General features: G+C 42.0%; 1 protein-coding gene across 3 annotated transcripts in view; it reads left to right on the top strand.

Annotated features, from left to right (window-relative positions):
- Positions 1 to 12,315, top strand: part of vps13b (vacuolar protein sorting 13 homolog B) — a 302,372-nt gene that overhangs the window by 217,114 nt on the left and 72,943 nt on the right. For all 3 annotated transcript variants that reach the window (XM_085422124.1, XM_085422126.1, XM_085422125.1), the window contains exon 38: positions 5,855 to 6,250. In XM_085422124.1, coding sequence (XP_085278250.1) covers positions 5,855 to 6,250 — 396 coding nt within the window. The remainder of the gene's footprint in view (positions 1 to 5,854; positions 6,251 to 12,315) is intronic.

The raw sequence follows: 12,315 nt of genomic DNA, 5'->3' as shown, positions 1-12,315 counted from the left end.
ATCCTCTGGTGTATAATACCATCCAAAAATCCAGTTTCAGCTCTGGGTTCATTTTAGTCACTTTACCTTTATCCATAAGTTCTTGTTTTTCTTTCTGTGTTTAGTCTTATAACAGCAGTTCAAACAGCAATTTCACAGCCAGTTTTCTATATACTGCACACGAGTAAACACACATGTGAGCACATGATGAGAAAATTATAAGTAACCTTATGGATGTTTGCTTCAGAAAGCCACTGATATCGCAGGTGTCCGTTTCTTTGAACAGTACAATACAATCCCCTGTGGGTTTAAGCGTGTAGTCTCATGCTTCTTTGAATTTGCCTGTCACTGTGTTTGGTTCTCTATTTTTAGGTTGATATGATATCCATATGAGTAGCTTTAAGCTAAGGTTTTTGACCTAAGGGTGTGGTTGACATTCTACACAAATACAAGAGCAATAAATAAAAGTGTGAGTGGGCCTTTGAGTCTCAGTGTGCACAACCTTTTTATCCCTGTGAGCGTGTGTAGGCGCAGAACATCATCCAGAGTTCAGCTCCCTGAACCCAGGCCAGATGTTGCAGATGCATACTCACTGACACCTAACTACAGACATACTTTGACATATAGCCCGTCTTTCTTCCACATGCATACAATCATGAACATATACTGTGTGTGTATACAGGGAGCACAGGATGGACTGGAGGTGTTATTGATAATAGTTTAGCAAAGCATATCACTCCCTTGCTCCCACACACTTTACTTCCTGCTGTCAGCTGAAAGCCCTTAGCTGCTCTGTCCACCTGGAGGCCCACAACACAATACAATGCAGCTCTATGTACACCCCAACAATCACACAGTACAAGCAAACACAACCAGATCCATCAGTGACACCACTAACCAATGAGTGAGACCTTTGCACTAGTCCAGATTGCATAACTGTTTTAACAGATTTTAAGGTATATGGTAATAAATGATACTTCACAGTATGTACATTAAGGAGTGGAAAGAGAGTGTCCTACAACATTGGTATGCTTTAATCTGCCTGTGGAAAAGGGTAAGGAAGAGGAGCAGTTATCGCTCAGGTGCATGGTGGATTAAATAGATTCAGTTTATTTGTTTATTAGGTTATTAAAAAGTGTATATGGCTCAGTGTTGATTTATTTATAGAAGCCCTGTCCTTTTCACTGAACAGAGTTATATCTCTAATGATAATTATACTGTAGTTATATCTGATGCCTGAGTGCAGCTGAAGTGGAGATGCCAATAATGTGAAATTACAGTCAGGTGTTTCCCTTGAACTAATAAAGAGATGAGCTATCTCTCTCTCTCAGTAGGATTAGCTGCATCACAATCACTCACATTCATTCTCTTTACACACACACACACACACACACACACACACACACACACACACACACACACACACACACACACACACACACACACAAAAAAACCATACCACATGACTCAGACAGGATCCAGGCTCAGTGTGAGGTTGCTCCGGGTCAGGCTCTGCTGGAAATTTCGAGAATTGACCACACATGCTACTGGTTCTTCCTCACCCCTTCAACCACATAGTCACACACTCCGACACATGCATCCATACACACACTTTCAGCTTTGTGTTGTTTAGTTGGATAACTCTCTGGGGAAGATAATTATCGTCTTCAAGGTCGGGAGAGAAAAGGAAGAAGTTACACAGAGCAGAAGAATCCCAATACCGGAGGTTGTTTTTCTAGAAGACCCTTATTCACAAAATATTTGGACGGGACGCTGACAAATTATTTTCTAATTCATAAATGAATCACTAAGTAGTTCAAGAAATGCCTTGACTTGGATTGACTAGCTGAAAACTGGATTATGAAGAACAAACGCATTTAGCATTTTATTCATTTGTCCTTCTGTTGTTTTTACACGTGATTTATTTGTGTGTAAGTCTCTGTAACTATGTGGGTGCTGCTATGTGTATCATGTTTGGCGGCCCCTACTTTAATTTGACAGTTCTTCACATTTAATTTATCTCAGCCCAGCACAGACGGAGAGAAGACAGCCGTGAGGCCACATCTTGCTGTGTGTTTACAGCAATATGCTCGCAATTTCAGCAGCATTTATTCAGCAAGACCAATCAAAGCGGCCCTCCCAAGGATGCTGAGTGGGAAACACTTGTAACATGTGTACTGTAAACTGGATGGTGTTTCAGCATTGACCCCCACTCAGCAGCTGCTCATCAAATACATGCGCGTGCTCACATAAACATAACTAATGCCGATGCTTACAGAACGTCAGCCTTTTCAGAACTACTTGAGTTCAAGGCTTGACCAGCGGAGACATAGACGATAAAGTCCTGAGTGGATCGGGGTTTTTTTTTCCAACACGAGCAGCAACCAGTGAGCACACAAATACGCATACTTTCCCTCCCTGCTCATTTTTTGTTAGTCATGTCCAGAATCGTAACTGCTACCACTCGAAGTCGAGATCCGCCTTTCCTCTGTAAAGAAGGAGCAGGTGATAGATTAGCTTGAACAAATTGGAAACACTGCTCTCTGTCCCTGGTTTCTGTCAAACCAGAGTTCGTAGAAATGTTGTCATTTACTGTATACAAGGGTGTGCCCCTCCGAACCATCCAGACCCTCTCTGATTCAAGTCATCTGAGTGACTTTTTTGTAATGTTGGGAAGCAACAGGTACCCCCCAAAATATTGTTTGCACTTTCGAACCCAGAAAGAAACACATGCCCTTCACATACAGGTCCCGCGTAATTTGACACATTGCCACCTGTGTCGGACACAGGCTTTCCACTGTCAAGTGTCAAGCATGAAAGTCAGCTAGAGAATTCAGAGGGGAGGGGGTGGGAATGAAAACAATGTTTCTGGTAGTTACGCATAATCACATATACCAACGCCAGGTTCAAAGTGGGGACAGCATCACACGTGACCTCGCCAAAAAGCCACAGTAACCTGGGTAGTAAAACGTATTTGATCTCCCACACTACTTTGCAGAGGGGTGTGTGTGTTTGTGCCTGTGTGTATACCTCTGTTAGACCTTGATCTTCCACTTTCTCCAGTGCTAATAGAGGCTGACACCTGAGAAGGGCCAGTCTGTGAGTCCCTGCAGCCTGTTCACATTAAGGCCTGTTATTTAAAAGTATGCGAGCACCACCTTTCAGCCTTCAGGCTGGACGTTTGCTCTTTGCACAAGCCTTCTACTGACAGTCGCCAGTTTAAAATATTTGTTACATTCAGGGCAAACATCAGTGTTTTCAGCTAAATCATTCGTATATGTGAATCTCATTGCTGTTAATGTACTTTTTTTCACCACATTTCTTTCAATATTTATATTTCTTGCCTTAAAAAAAAAATCCCAGTCACCCATGGCCCCTGCTGGCACGCTGCTGGCAGTTTAAAATAAGAGTGACATTTATGTTTTTCCTTCACTTTACAGTATATATGGTTGAGGGAAGGCTTTATCGGATGTCACATCTTAATCCATAAATACAGAATTTACACTTCAGTCTGTAAAACCTAAAAGCCTTTCTTTCCCTCTTGAGGTTAAAGTTTCCTCTTTTTATGTCATCTTTGCCTAGTGAAATCACATGTTCCTACATCTGTCTCTGTTTCTCACAGATGATCAGCTCTAGAAAAGAAAAAAAAACACGTTTTGTTCGATATGTGGAAATTTGATAAACTTCTGCAAAAAAACACTGGAGGCTGTACAGATGCTGTGGCTGTCTCTTCACAGTACTAAACCCCGATAGATAGCAGTGGCCTGTAATCATTTCACACTATAAAAAGGAGGAAACTTACTCTTTTTCCCACTATTCCTTAAGGAATACTTAAATATAGAAATGGACATTTAATATTTAACAATAAATATTCATACATTATGACATCCTGGTTACGAGCAGGAGGGAATTTATTCACTCTTCTTTAAAATCTAACTTTTCTTTAAAAGTATATACAGTTAATGCACAGTTTAGTGGAATATTTTATTCATCATCGTTATTTAAAAGGTTAGTACCTTATTTCAGACATGGGCCTTACATGCAAGAGGATAACTATAACCATGAGTTCCAGTCTAAAAAGTCTGGGTTATAGTTAGCCATATCGACTTGCACTACTCAGTTTGATTTGGTGAGTTTCAGATTAGTGAAAAAAATAGAAATACCTTGCCATCACTTCAGATCTGCCGTTGGTGGGGGGATAGGACCGGTAGGGTGTAGAAAGGAACTTTGGAGTGAGTACAATGATAATGAGTACCAGGTCTCCATGTGCCGGGAGCCAGGCCATGGCACTAGCTCTGGCTGGTTGATCAGGGACATCTTTACTTGATTACAGGGATGGGTTGATTAGGTTGTGGGTGGAGGAAGAGTAAAAGATAGAAATGACTGAGCAAGAGAGAAGAAGCAGAAAGATGGCTTACATGAAACAGACGGGGAGAAAATGGATTGGTGAAGTAACATGGGAAGGGGAACAGAGAAACCTGGATGAACAGCTGCATACAGCTATTTATTTCACCACTGTAAAGTTTCCTGGTGATAAGTCAAGTGGAAATGATAAGCTACATTGCACAGCAAATTCCACCTATCCTTCCTCCAGCTCGTCTCTGCAGTTATCCTTCCATTTGACCATGTGCTTTACTTCCGCTGAATTAAAAGAGAAAGTATCCCGAAGGCAGATTCAGTCTGTGTGTGTGTGTTTTGGCCTTTCACTCTTGGCAGTGTTCCCGCTCATGTCATTTAGTGCTCTTACCTGGAGAGGAGGTAGACAGGGGGCCTAAAACCCTTAAGAGGCTGTAAACACTGGGCTCTTGATGAGACCATGAAAAACAGCTGCACTAGTTTTGGTTTGGGGTTTTTTTTTGTGGGGGGGGGGTTGCTTCCCTCTCCCATCATCATGAGCAAGTGGAAAAATGGGATAATGGAAGTGGTGTAAAACGGCATTGAGTTAATTCATGTGTCTCTGTATATTCCAGTCAAGTGTTTGAAGGCTGCAGAGCACCAGAGAGTGAGAGAGAGATTGAACAGGAGAGAGTGGTCTCAGATTTACGCGGCTGGCACGGAGAAAACATTCTCTTCTGCTATTCCGCAGTGTCACATTAGGATGTTACAACGAGACAATCAGGAATTTGTGCGTGCATATGTGTCCATCTAAGACGAGGAGAAGAAAGAGATTGAGACTGGACCCAGCTGTCCTTTTAACAGTTTGCATGCAAAGTTGAGTGATTAGAAGAAGAGAGAAGTTTGATTTATGAGACACAGCACCATTTAGTATCCCATGGGTCGGTCAGATAGCTGAAAATCTGCTCAGTGGGACATTGATGAAGCCTGCCTTGTCTTAAAGCCCCCAAATGGATTTTATCCCATTTATGTTTTTCCAAATTTCAACAGCAGGTTTTAAAGACCAAAGACCACAGCCAACAGTGAATTTATTCAATTTTAGTTCCCATTTTGACATAGTTTAAGAGGCCCTGCTCTACAATTGGATAATTCTAAATTGTTACTATATTATAAATATATATATATATATATATAAAAACACATATACATATATATGTGTGTGTGTGTCTATATGCAAACAAAACAGATTCCCATAGAGATCTAGTTAGTCTGTTTCCATCAGGATGTATTTTTGTTTTTTCTGACTAATAAGTTGTGTTTTTATTACCTGCTCAAACACTTTGCTCTCTCTGCTTCCAGCCCAGTTTTCTGTATCACTCAGCACTTCATAAATATAAGTCAGGATGTGCACAAACACATGTCCACAGAGGGCGTTGTTGTTTGTAAAGTTTGCTAACAGCACAGATTGACTAACACTCTTTAATTTTGTTTTGTTTTTTTTGCTTTGTTGTCTGTCATCTGTTTTTTTTTCTCTCCACAGCTGAACTGAACATGGAGCTATCACGTCCCTTGAAAATCAGTCCCACTTTGGCAAAGCTGGAGCAGGCCAAAGCTTACCAGAATAAAATCCTACCAAACTATACATGGGACAGCTCAAGTAAACCACCGTCTGCTTCCTCCACCCCTCATTCTTCCCCTGCAAAGACACTTCACAGGGCCTTTCCTCCTCGTGCAGACAAACAGCATCAGGCCTCAGCCCTGGGTAAAGCCAGCAGTGTTGGGGCGCTGGCACTCACCTTTCACAAGGTTTCTCTTCGGACTGCCCAGATTTTAGTGGTTATGGAGACTGACACTCATCCAATGAGGCCCAGCATGACAGTATCAGTGTCTGCCATGGCAGGAAGTCTGAACATGAAGCCAGGGTCTAGGATAGAAGGTGAGTAAACCTGTTTTATTGGGGGGGGATTATTACAGGTCAACTTAACAGGAACCAGAGGGACCAGCAGTGAATGTACATGTAATGTTTTCTCTAATATCCAAGCAAGGTATCTTATGATGGGAAGCGCATTTCAACATGACCATGAAAGCTTCACTAAGTTGTCTAAGGCGGACTAATGACTTCTAGGATTTTGAAAAATCTTTCAAAGTGATTTTTTGTTTTGAACCACACACCTCTCTCTCTGAACTGATCCCACAAACTGTTGAAGGGAGGTGAATAAACAGGAAACAATGAGGGAACTTGTGCTGTTCCTTGAATATGAATGGGGAATACATTGTTAGCTGTTACACAGCTCAGACTAGAACGAAGCATCTTCCTCACGCTGCTTCTTTGGGGGAGGAAGGAACAATAAACAATCCATCGAGTGCTCAGGGCACGGATCTCCATGAGTGCTGCCTGCTGTGCTTCTGGCAGCAACCACAGTTCATATATTGTGTGTCATTTGTTTCCCTCCAGAGGAAGGGATGATGGCTTGATGCAGCAGCAGGGGTGGTGACAATGCCAGTGAAAGATGTTTAACTGTAATACTCTTGTGTCTGTGGCCAGTAGGACACTTGCTCCTCAGGGGACTGGACACTACTTTCCAGCCCCCTGAAGCCTACATTGTTGAAATCTACATTGCACTCTGTCGTTGTGAAGACCGGGAAGGCCGGCAGTGGTTCTTACAGTGGGACTTTGTGGGGAAGGCAAAGGTCAAAAGCATCACCGTGCTTCTTCCTCAAGTCACTACCCTGCACAGTGGTTACTGCCTCTCCTAAACTACTCCTTAGCACGTGAAAGCTCATATGGGGAATCCATATTGACTTGCTTGTCAAGCAGGCTGGAGAGATTGAACTACAGTGATTTCTCTCCTACTATGGCCAGGCCTATGATACAGCCATAGTCCTACATTGAAACCCAGAAACCTAGAGAATAAGCTCAATAACAACACATATCTTCTCCCAAGTTGTAGTCATCCAGTGGGAGGCTTATGTCCTGAAACAATTCAACCTAATAAGCTGGGATCAGGGTGACCATATTAGTACATGGAGGCTTTCAAACATGCCATTTTACTTGGGAAGGATGGCTCCTTGATGTGAATGTGAATTGATGGTTTAAGTGGTGATGATGTTAAGGTGATAGATCACTGGGCAGAGGGAGAATAGAATCCTCCTCATCCTCGTCGCTATTGTCTCTGAGGGGATCAATCAACAAGCTCAACTTCTTCTCTGCGTTCCTCTCTGGAGTCGAGGAGCTGTTTGGAAAGACAAAGAAATTTGGCCTCTGCGTCTTCGAACATGTCCACCCAGCTAGTGTCAGCTGAGTTTGGTTTGTCACTGGGCTTTGCCACAGTACTGGAAAAGCAGCAATTTGCTTTTGAGGCTACCGACACTTGCAAACAGCGCTACAGGGTTCTTCCTATCATTACATGGTAATGCTCACAAGAGATGGAATCTGTTAGCGATGGTGCATATTTGACACCCATACAGGCGATGTAGAGGTGACGGGAACTTTTCCCTAAGATGGTCAACCCGCGTGAAGTCCCTAACCTTAGTGAGAGTGGCTTTTCCCTGAGAGGATCTACCAGTAGTCAGAAGCACTACTGCTCAACTTTGACAGCTAGCGAAACAGCTACACAAACATAAGCTCACCGGATGTACTACCTGCAACAATTCAAGAAGCAAATTTATTTTTGTAAGGAAAATATAATTACAGCATAAAAAAAAACAAATCCTGAAGCCAAAAAACCCACAATGAGGGACTAGATTGACAGTAGCGCCTGTGAACAGTTAAATTAATAATCCTTGTCCAAGACTGCTGAGGAGCTCTAGTGATCTTACAGGAAGAAAACAAGAATGTCTGGTTTGGGGCCAGAGGCTATTAGAAAGGGAGTTGGCAAATCCTGTGTCCTTGAAGTGATTGGTCTGTTTCAGACAGACTTGATGGTAATGGAGCTTCTGTGATTGATGACACTATAAGGTGCTTCTCTTAGTGGGATAGCGATTGATGTTTGAAGGAAAGCTAATGGATAACAGTTTAATGGTATTGCCTAAGAACAGTTTACATTGTGAACATGGAAGTTAAGTAGGAAAACAGAACCGTGAGTCATTATTTTGCAGATTGCTAAAAATGGGCTTGGACCTTAAATGACTCATTGTTACATGTTCTTTTTGTGAAAACTGAAAAACATCAAACTCGTGATGTGATCCATTTCATTCTGCTATATTTCAAGATATGGCTACTTGCTTCAAGGAAATTCTTGAAACAGGTGGAGCTATGTTGGAAACATCTGTCATGACTTCACCCTGTTTGGCAGAAGTAACCAAAATTTAAGACTCTGTAATACTCTGTACTAAATGTACATGCTTTTCTGTGGCGTGTCATTTGTCTAGTACCCGAACTCAGCATTTGGGCCAAGAGAGCAATGAATCCAGGCACCTTGAAAATACAGTACTGTTGCAAAGTGCTCCAGATATCCTATACAAAATGTAGCATAGAACAGATTGTTCATTCATGTGCTCACCTCGATTACATTTTTTTATTCCTTCAAATTAAAAAATATGCCTGAAATGCAATATGTTTACTCTGCAATATGTTTAATTCAACAGCAAAAGCCTAAACCATTGTTTTGGTGAGTGTGTGCCTCTTTATGAGTTGTAGCTTCTGTATATCTATTGATCACTATGTCACTGCATACCAATAGTGAAAGTATTTTCTTTCCATGCTTGTTGTATGATGTCTTTGCCTGTTTGGAAGGTTTTACATTCAGTCATTTACTCCCAGTGATGAACACTGGGAATCAGATCGCACTGTTGCTTCTATTATTATTTGGAATATTGTTGTTTTTTACATGTGCTAGCAAAGTCCTCATCTGCTAACAACAGGGTTTGACAGTAAACTGTGAAGTGAGATGTTTGTGTTAGTCTTGGGTCTAAAGTTGTAGGACTGGGTGTATTTGATTACGTGGGTATGTGTGCATTTGGACATGAGAGAGACAGTTTTTTTCACGCAGTTATGTATGAATGTGTTTGAGGGCAAGATGTTTGTTTTTGTGCTAGAACCAAACCCTGCCTTCATCAACACTGACTATTATCCAGGAGGCTTCACAGTGTTTCCATTATGACAATCAGAACCGCTAATGCTAATGTAAATTAAAGAGCTTCCAATTTCTTTGTGCAGCTGGGTGTGAGCCGGCGCACTATAACAGATGATGAGGGATTTTTAGTTTGTTTTTCACTTTTGCTGTTTCTTGGCACGTCTTCTAAATTGGACAGTAGATGGAAACAGAAGGATAAAATAGGTGGTGGTGGGGAGGGATTAGGGGGGAGGAGATGGCATGCGACGTGCTGGAGATGAGGAGGAAGACTTTCTCATTATCATTCAGGTAGATGTTTTTTTACCTCTGTGCCCTGAGCGGCACGTCCTCTGTTTACTGGGGCTGCAGAAGAACGAGGACAAGCTGAAACAAGGCTCCCTAAGTGCCTGCATCTGTTTTACAGATGTTGTTATATAGGGTTACTTCAGATAAAATGATTGTCAAAAATGTTAATTAAAACCTCAAACAATTTGCACTTTGTTTACTCGAATCTGCATAACTGCACGGTGACACAATACTCAGCAGTGCTGCCCTGAACTGATTTTCACCAGCTTTCAGCTTTCATCCATCTTTGATGTGTTGACTTTGATAAACACAGTTGAAACTGTGTGTGCAAGGCAGTGGGAAAAAAAGCAGTTTAGAGACAATAGCGCTAGTATGAAAGCTAATCCCGTCCCACTCACTGTGCTTTTGAATGACTCTACTATTTATAGTTATTACTCTTTCTTTTGCACTCAGTAATACGTTTCAAGAGATCCGTTCATAATAGTTCTTTGATTTGTTTACTGTAAACACAGGAAGTACAGATTGATTTGCCGTGAACTGACTTTTCATGGGTATTGTTTTCTCCACAATTACCAGCACACTGAAAGCAAGCCATTAGAGCCTGACTTGATGCAAATAAAAAATATGGGGATCAGGACCACTGGTGTTTATTGACATCCACTGGGTTATTCATCCTCAGTTTGGCTCTAAACGTCTTGAAATACTGGTTGTTGTTACGCCTCGAAAAACATAACCTCATGCGCGTCTGTTCCGAACAAGACATTATAACAACTGCCATAAAACTAATGCTGTCATCATGTATGGCAGACGTTTTACTCAACTCCTCTTACATCATATCTGAGTGCTTTGTGAAATACCTGAGACATCTTAGATCCTCTGTACAGATCTCATTAAAGACTGATATTTCATTTCAGCGCCTTTTCTCAGAGCACATGCTGAGCCATGATTTGAGTAAGACTTGGGAAGTTTACGTGGCACTAAATGCTTGTAAAGAGCCTCTTGTTTATATGGGGTAAGACATTAAAGCAAACTGAATAACATGTTTATCTCACCCCGTTGCATGCGGATTTTTCTTTTTGTTTATTTGACAACTTAAGCACACTTATAGATCACAACACACACGGCTTTTTTCCCCATGGGTTTCTTCACATAGCGTTTCCAGATTTGTTGCCACTGAAAGGAGACAAACTGTCTCCAATTACACAGACTGATCACTAGTGACATTAGATGTATCTGCTGACTTTTAGCCTTAGCTGCACTGCCTCCATCACTCACCACTCTGGCCTACTCTGTGCCTTGGAAAGCGAATACCTTGGAATTTTCCAAAGATAAAGGTTGGGATTCCCATTCTGTAAGGTTGAGCCTTTGAGCTGCCACAATAAGTCAGCAGGAATGACCCCCCTGGGAGTAGCTGAACATGAGAGATGTAAGACAGGAGAATGTAGTGCGACTGCTTCTACAGTATGTATTACTACTGTTGCTGCTGTTGTTGCTGTGCTGGTCCTCAGTGGCAGGCTAAGACTGATGGAGCAAATCCTGAGCAGACCTCACGTTGAGGCCTGTGTGTGTAAGGAGAAACGGGAGAGGGAGGAAGTGGGAGGGAGAAGTTGCGAAAGAAGAGAAGCAAGGGGTGTGGAGGATAAAGTAATAGAGGGAGAATAAAGTTAAAGCAGATTAATTAAATCAGGAACAAGGGAGTTGAGAAAAGAGCTTGTTGGAAATGGATTGTGACTGGGAAAAGGAGAAATACTCACTGAGAAGATAGGTGGCACATAAGGCCATAAGAGAGAGGCATAAGGCACATGTAGACATATATAAGAGAGGACAGGGAGGCCACACTGTGTCCAGTGCAAGATCTCCCCAATATTTGTCATTGCGCTCACCTTATCCTACCCTGTCTTCATCATCCATGCAACATCTGGGGCTCTGTACCTGGTCTTGGCAACCCCCTCTCTGCCAGGGGACAAGATGGAGAGAGAGGGGATTAGGTTGACAGTGAGGTGTGTTACCAGATCCTGTGTTAATGAAAAGCAAGTGGAAGCCCCGCATTCCTCCCTCCATCCACGAATCACCACTCCCCAAGGTAGGGGGGCATTTGTAGTTCAATGAAAGAAAGAAAGGAGGTGTGCAAAAGAGAGAGAACAGATGTCTTGGGGTCCATGAAACAAGACCCTCCCTAATCTCTCAGCTCTCTGACTGCTCATAGAGTGCCCCTGATTTCCTAAGAATGCACACACCCACACGTCCATAGACCCTGTTCCTATAGCGTGCTTTATTTTTGCGCATACAGGCTAAGTTTTGCTCTCAATCCCTTTCTTGTGTGGACCTCCAGCTTCTTCTTCCCTGTGTTTTACTCCAGCGCACTTGCAAATGAAAAATTCTTATTGTGAAACAAAGCGAAAGCTACCCTTTGTTTTTTTTATGTCCTGTCTTTATCTTTCAGTTCAAGTTTTATTTTGTTTCTTTGGCCAATCTTTGAATTATGATCATGTCAGTTTGTTTACTCTGCTGAAAGAAAGCCACTCTCTTCCATCTATCACTGCTTCAGTGGTCAGGAAAGAGCAGCTGAGTTAAGCCAAGCCAAGAAAAGATTTATATTTATCTGCTGTGATTTGGCACGCTCGCTATACTAATAAATTAT

The sequence above is a fragment of the Rhamphochromis longiceps genome, linkage group LG11 (assembly GCF_057381845.1).
Source record: "Rhamphochromis longiceps isolate RC_006_pf linkage group LG11, R_longiceps_female_GT1.1, whole genome shotgun sequence".
Taxonomy (NCBI): Eukaryota; Metazoa; Chordata; class Actinopteri; order Cichliformes; family Cichlidae; genus Rhamphochromis; species Rhamphochromis longiceps.
This window is presented reverse-complemented; position numbering and strand designations above follow the sequence as displayed.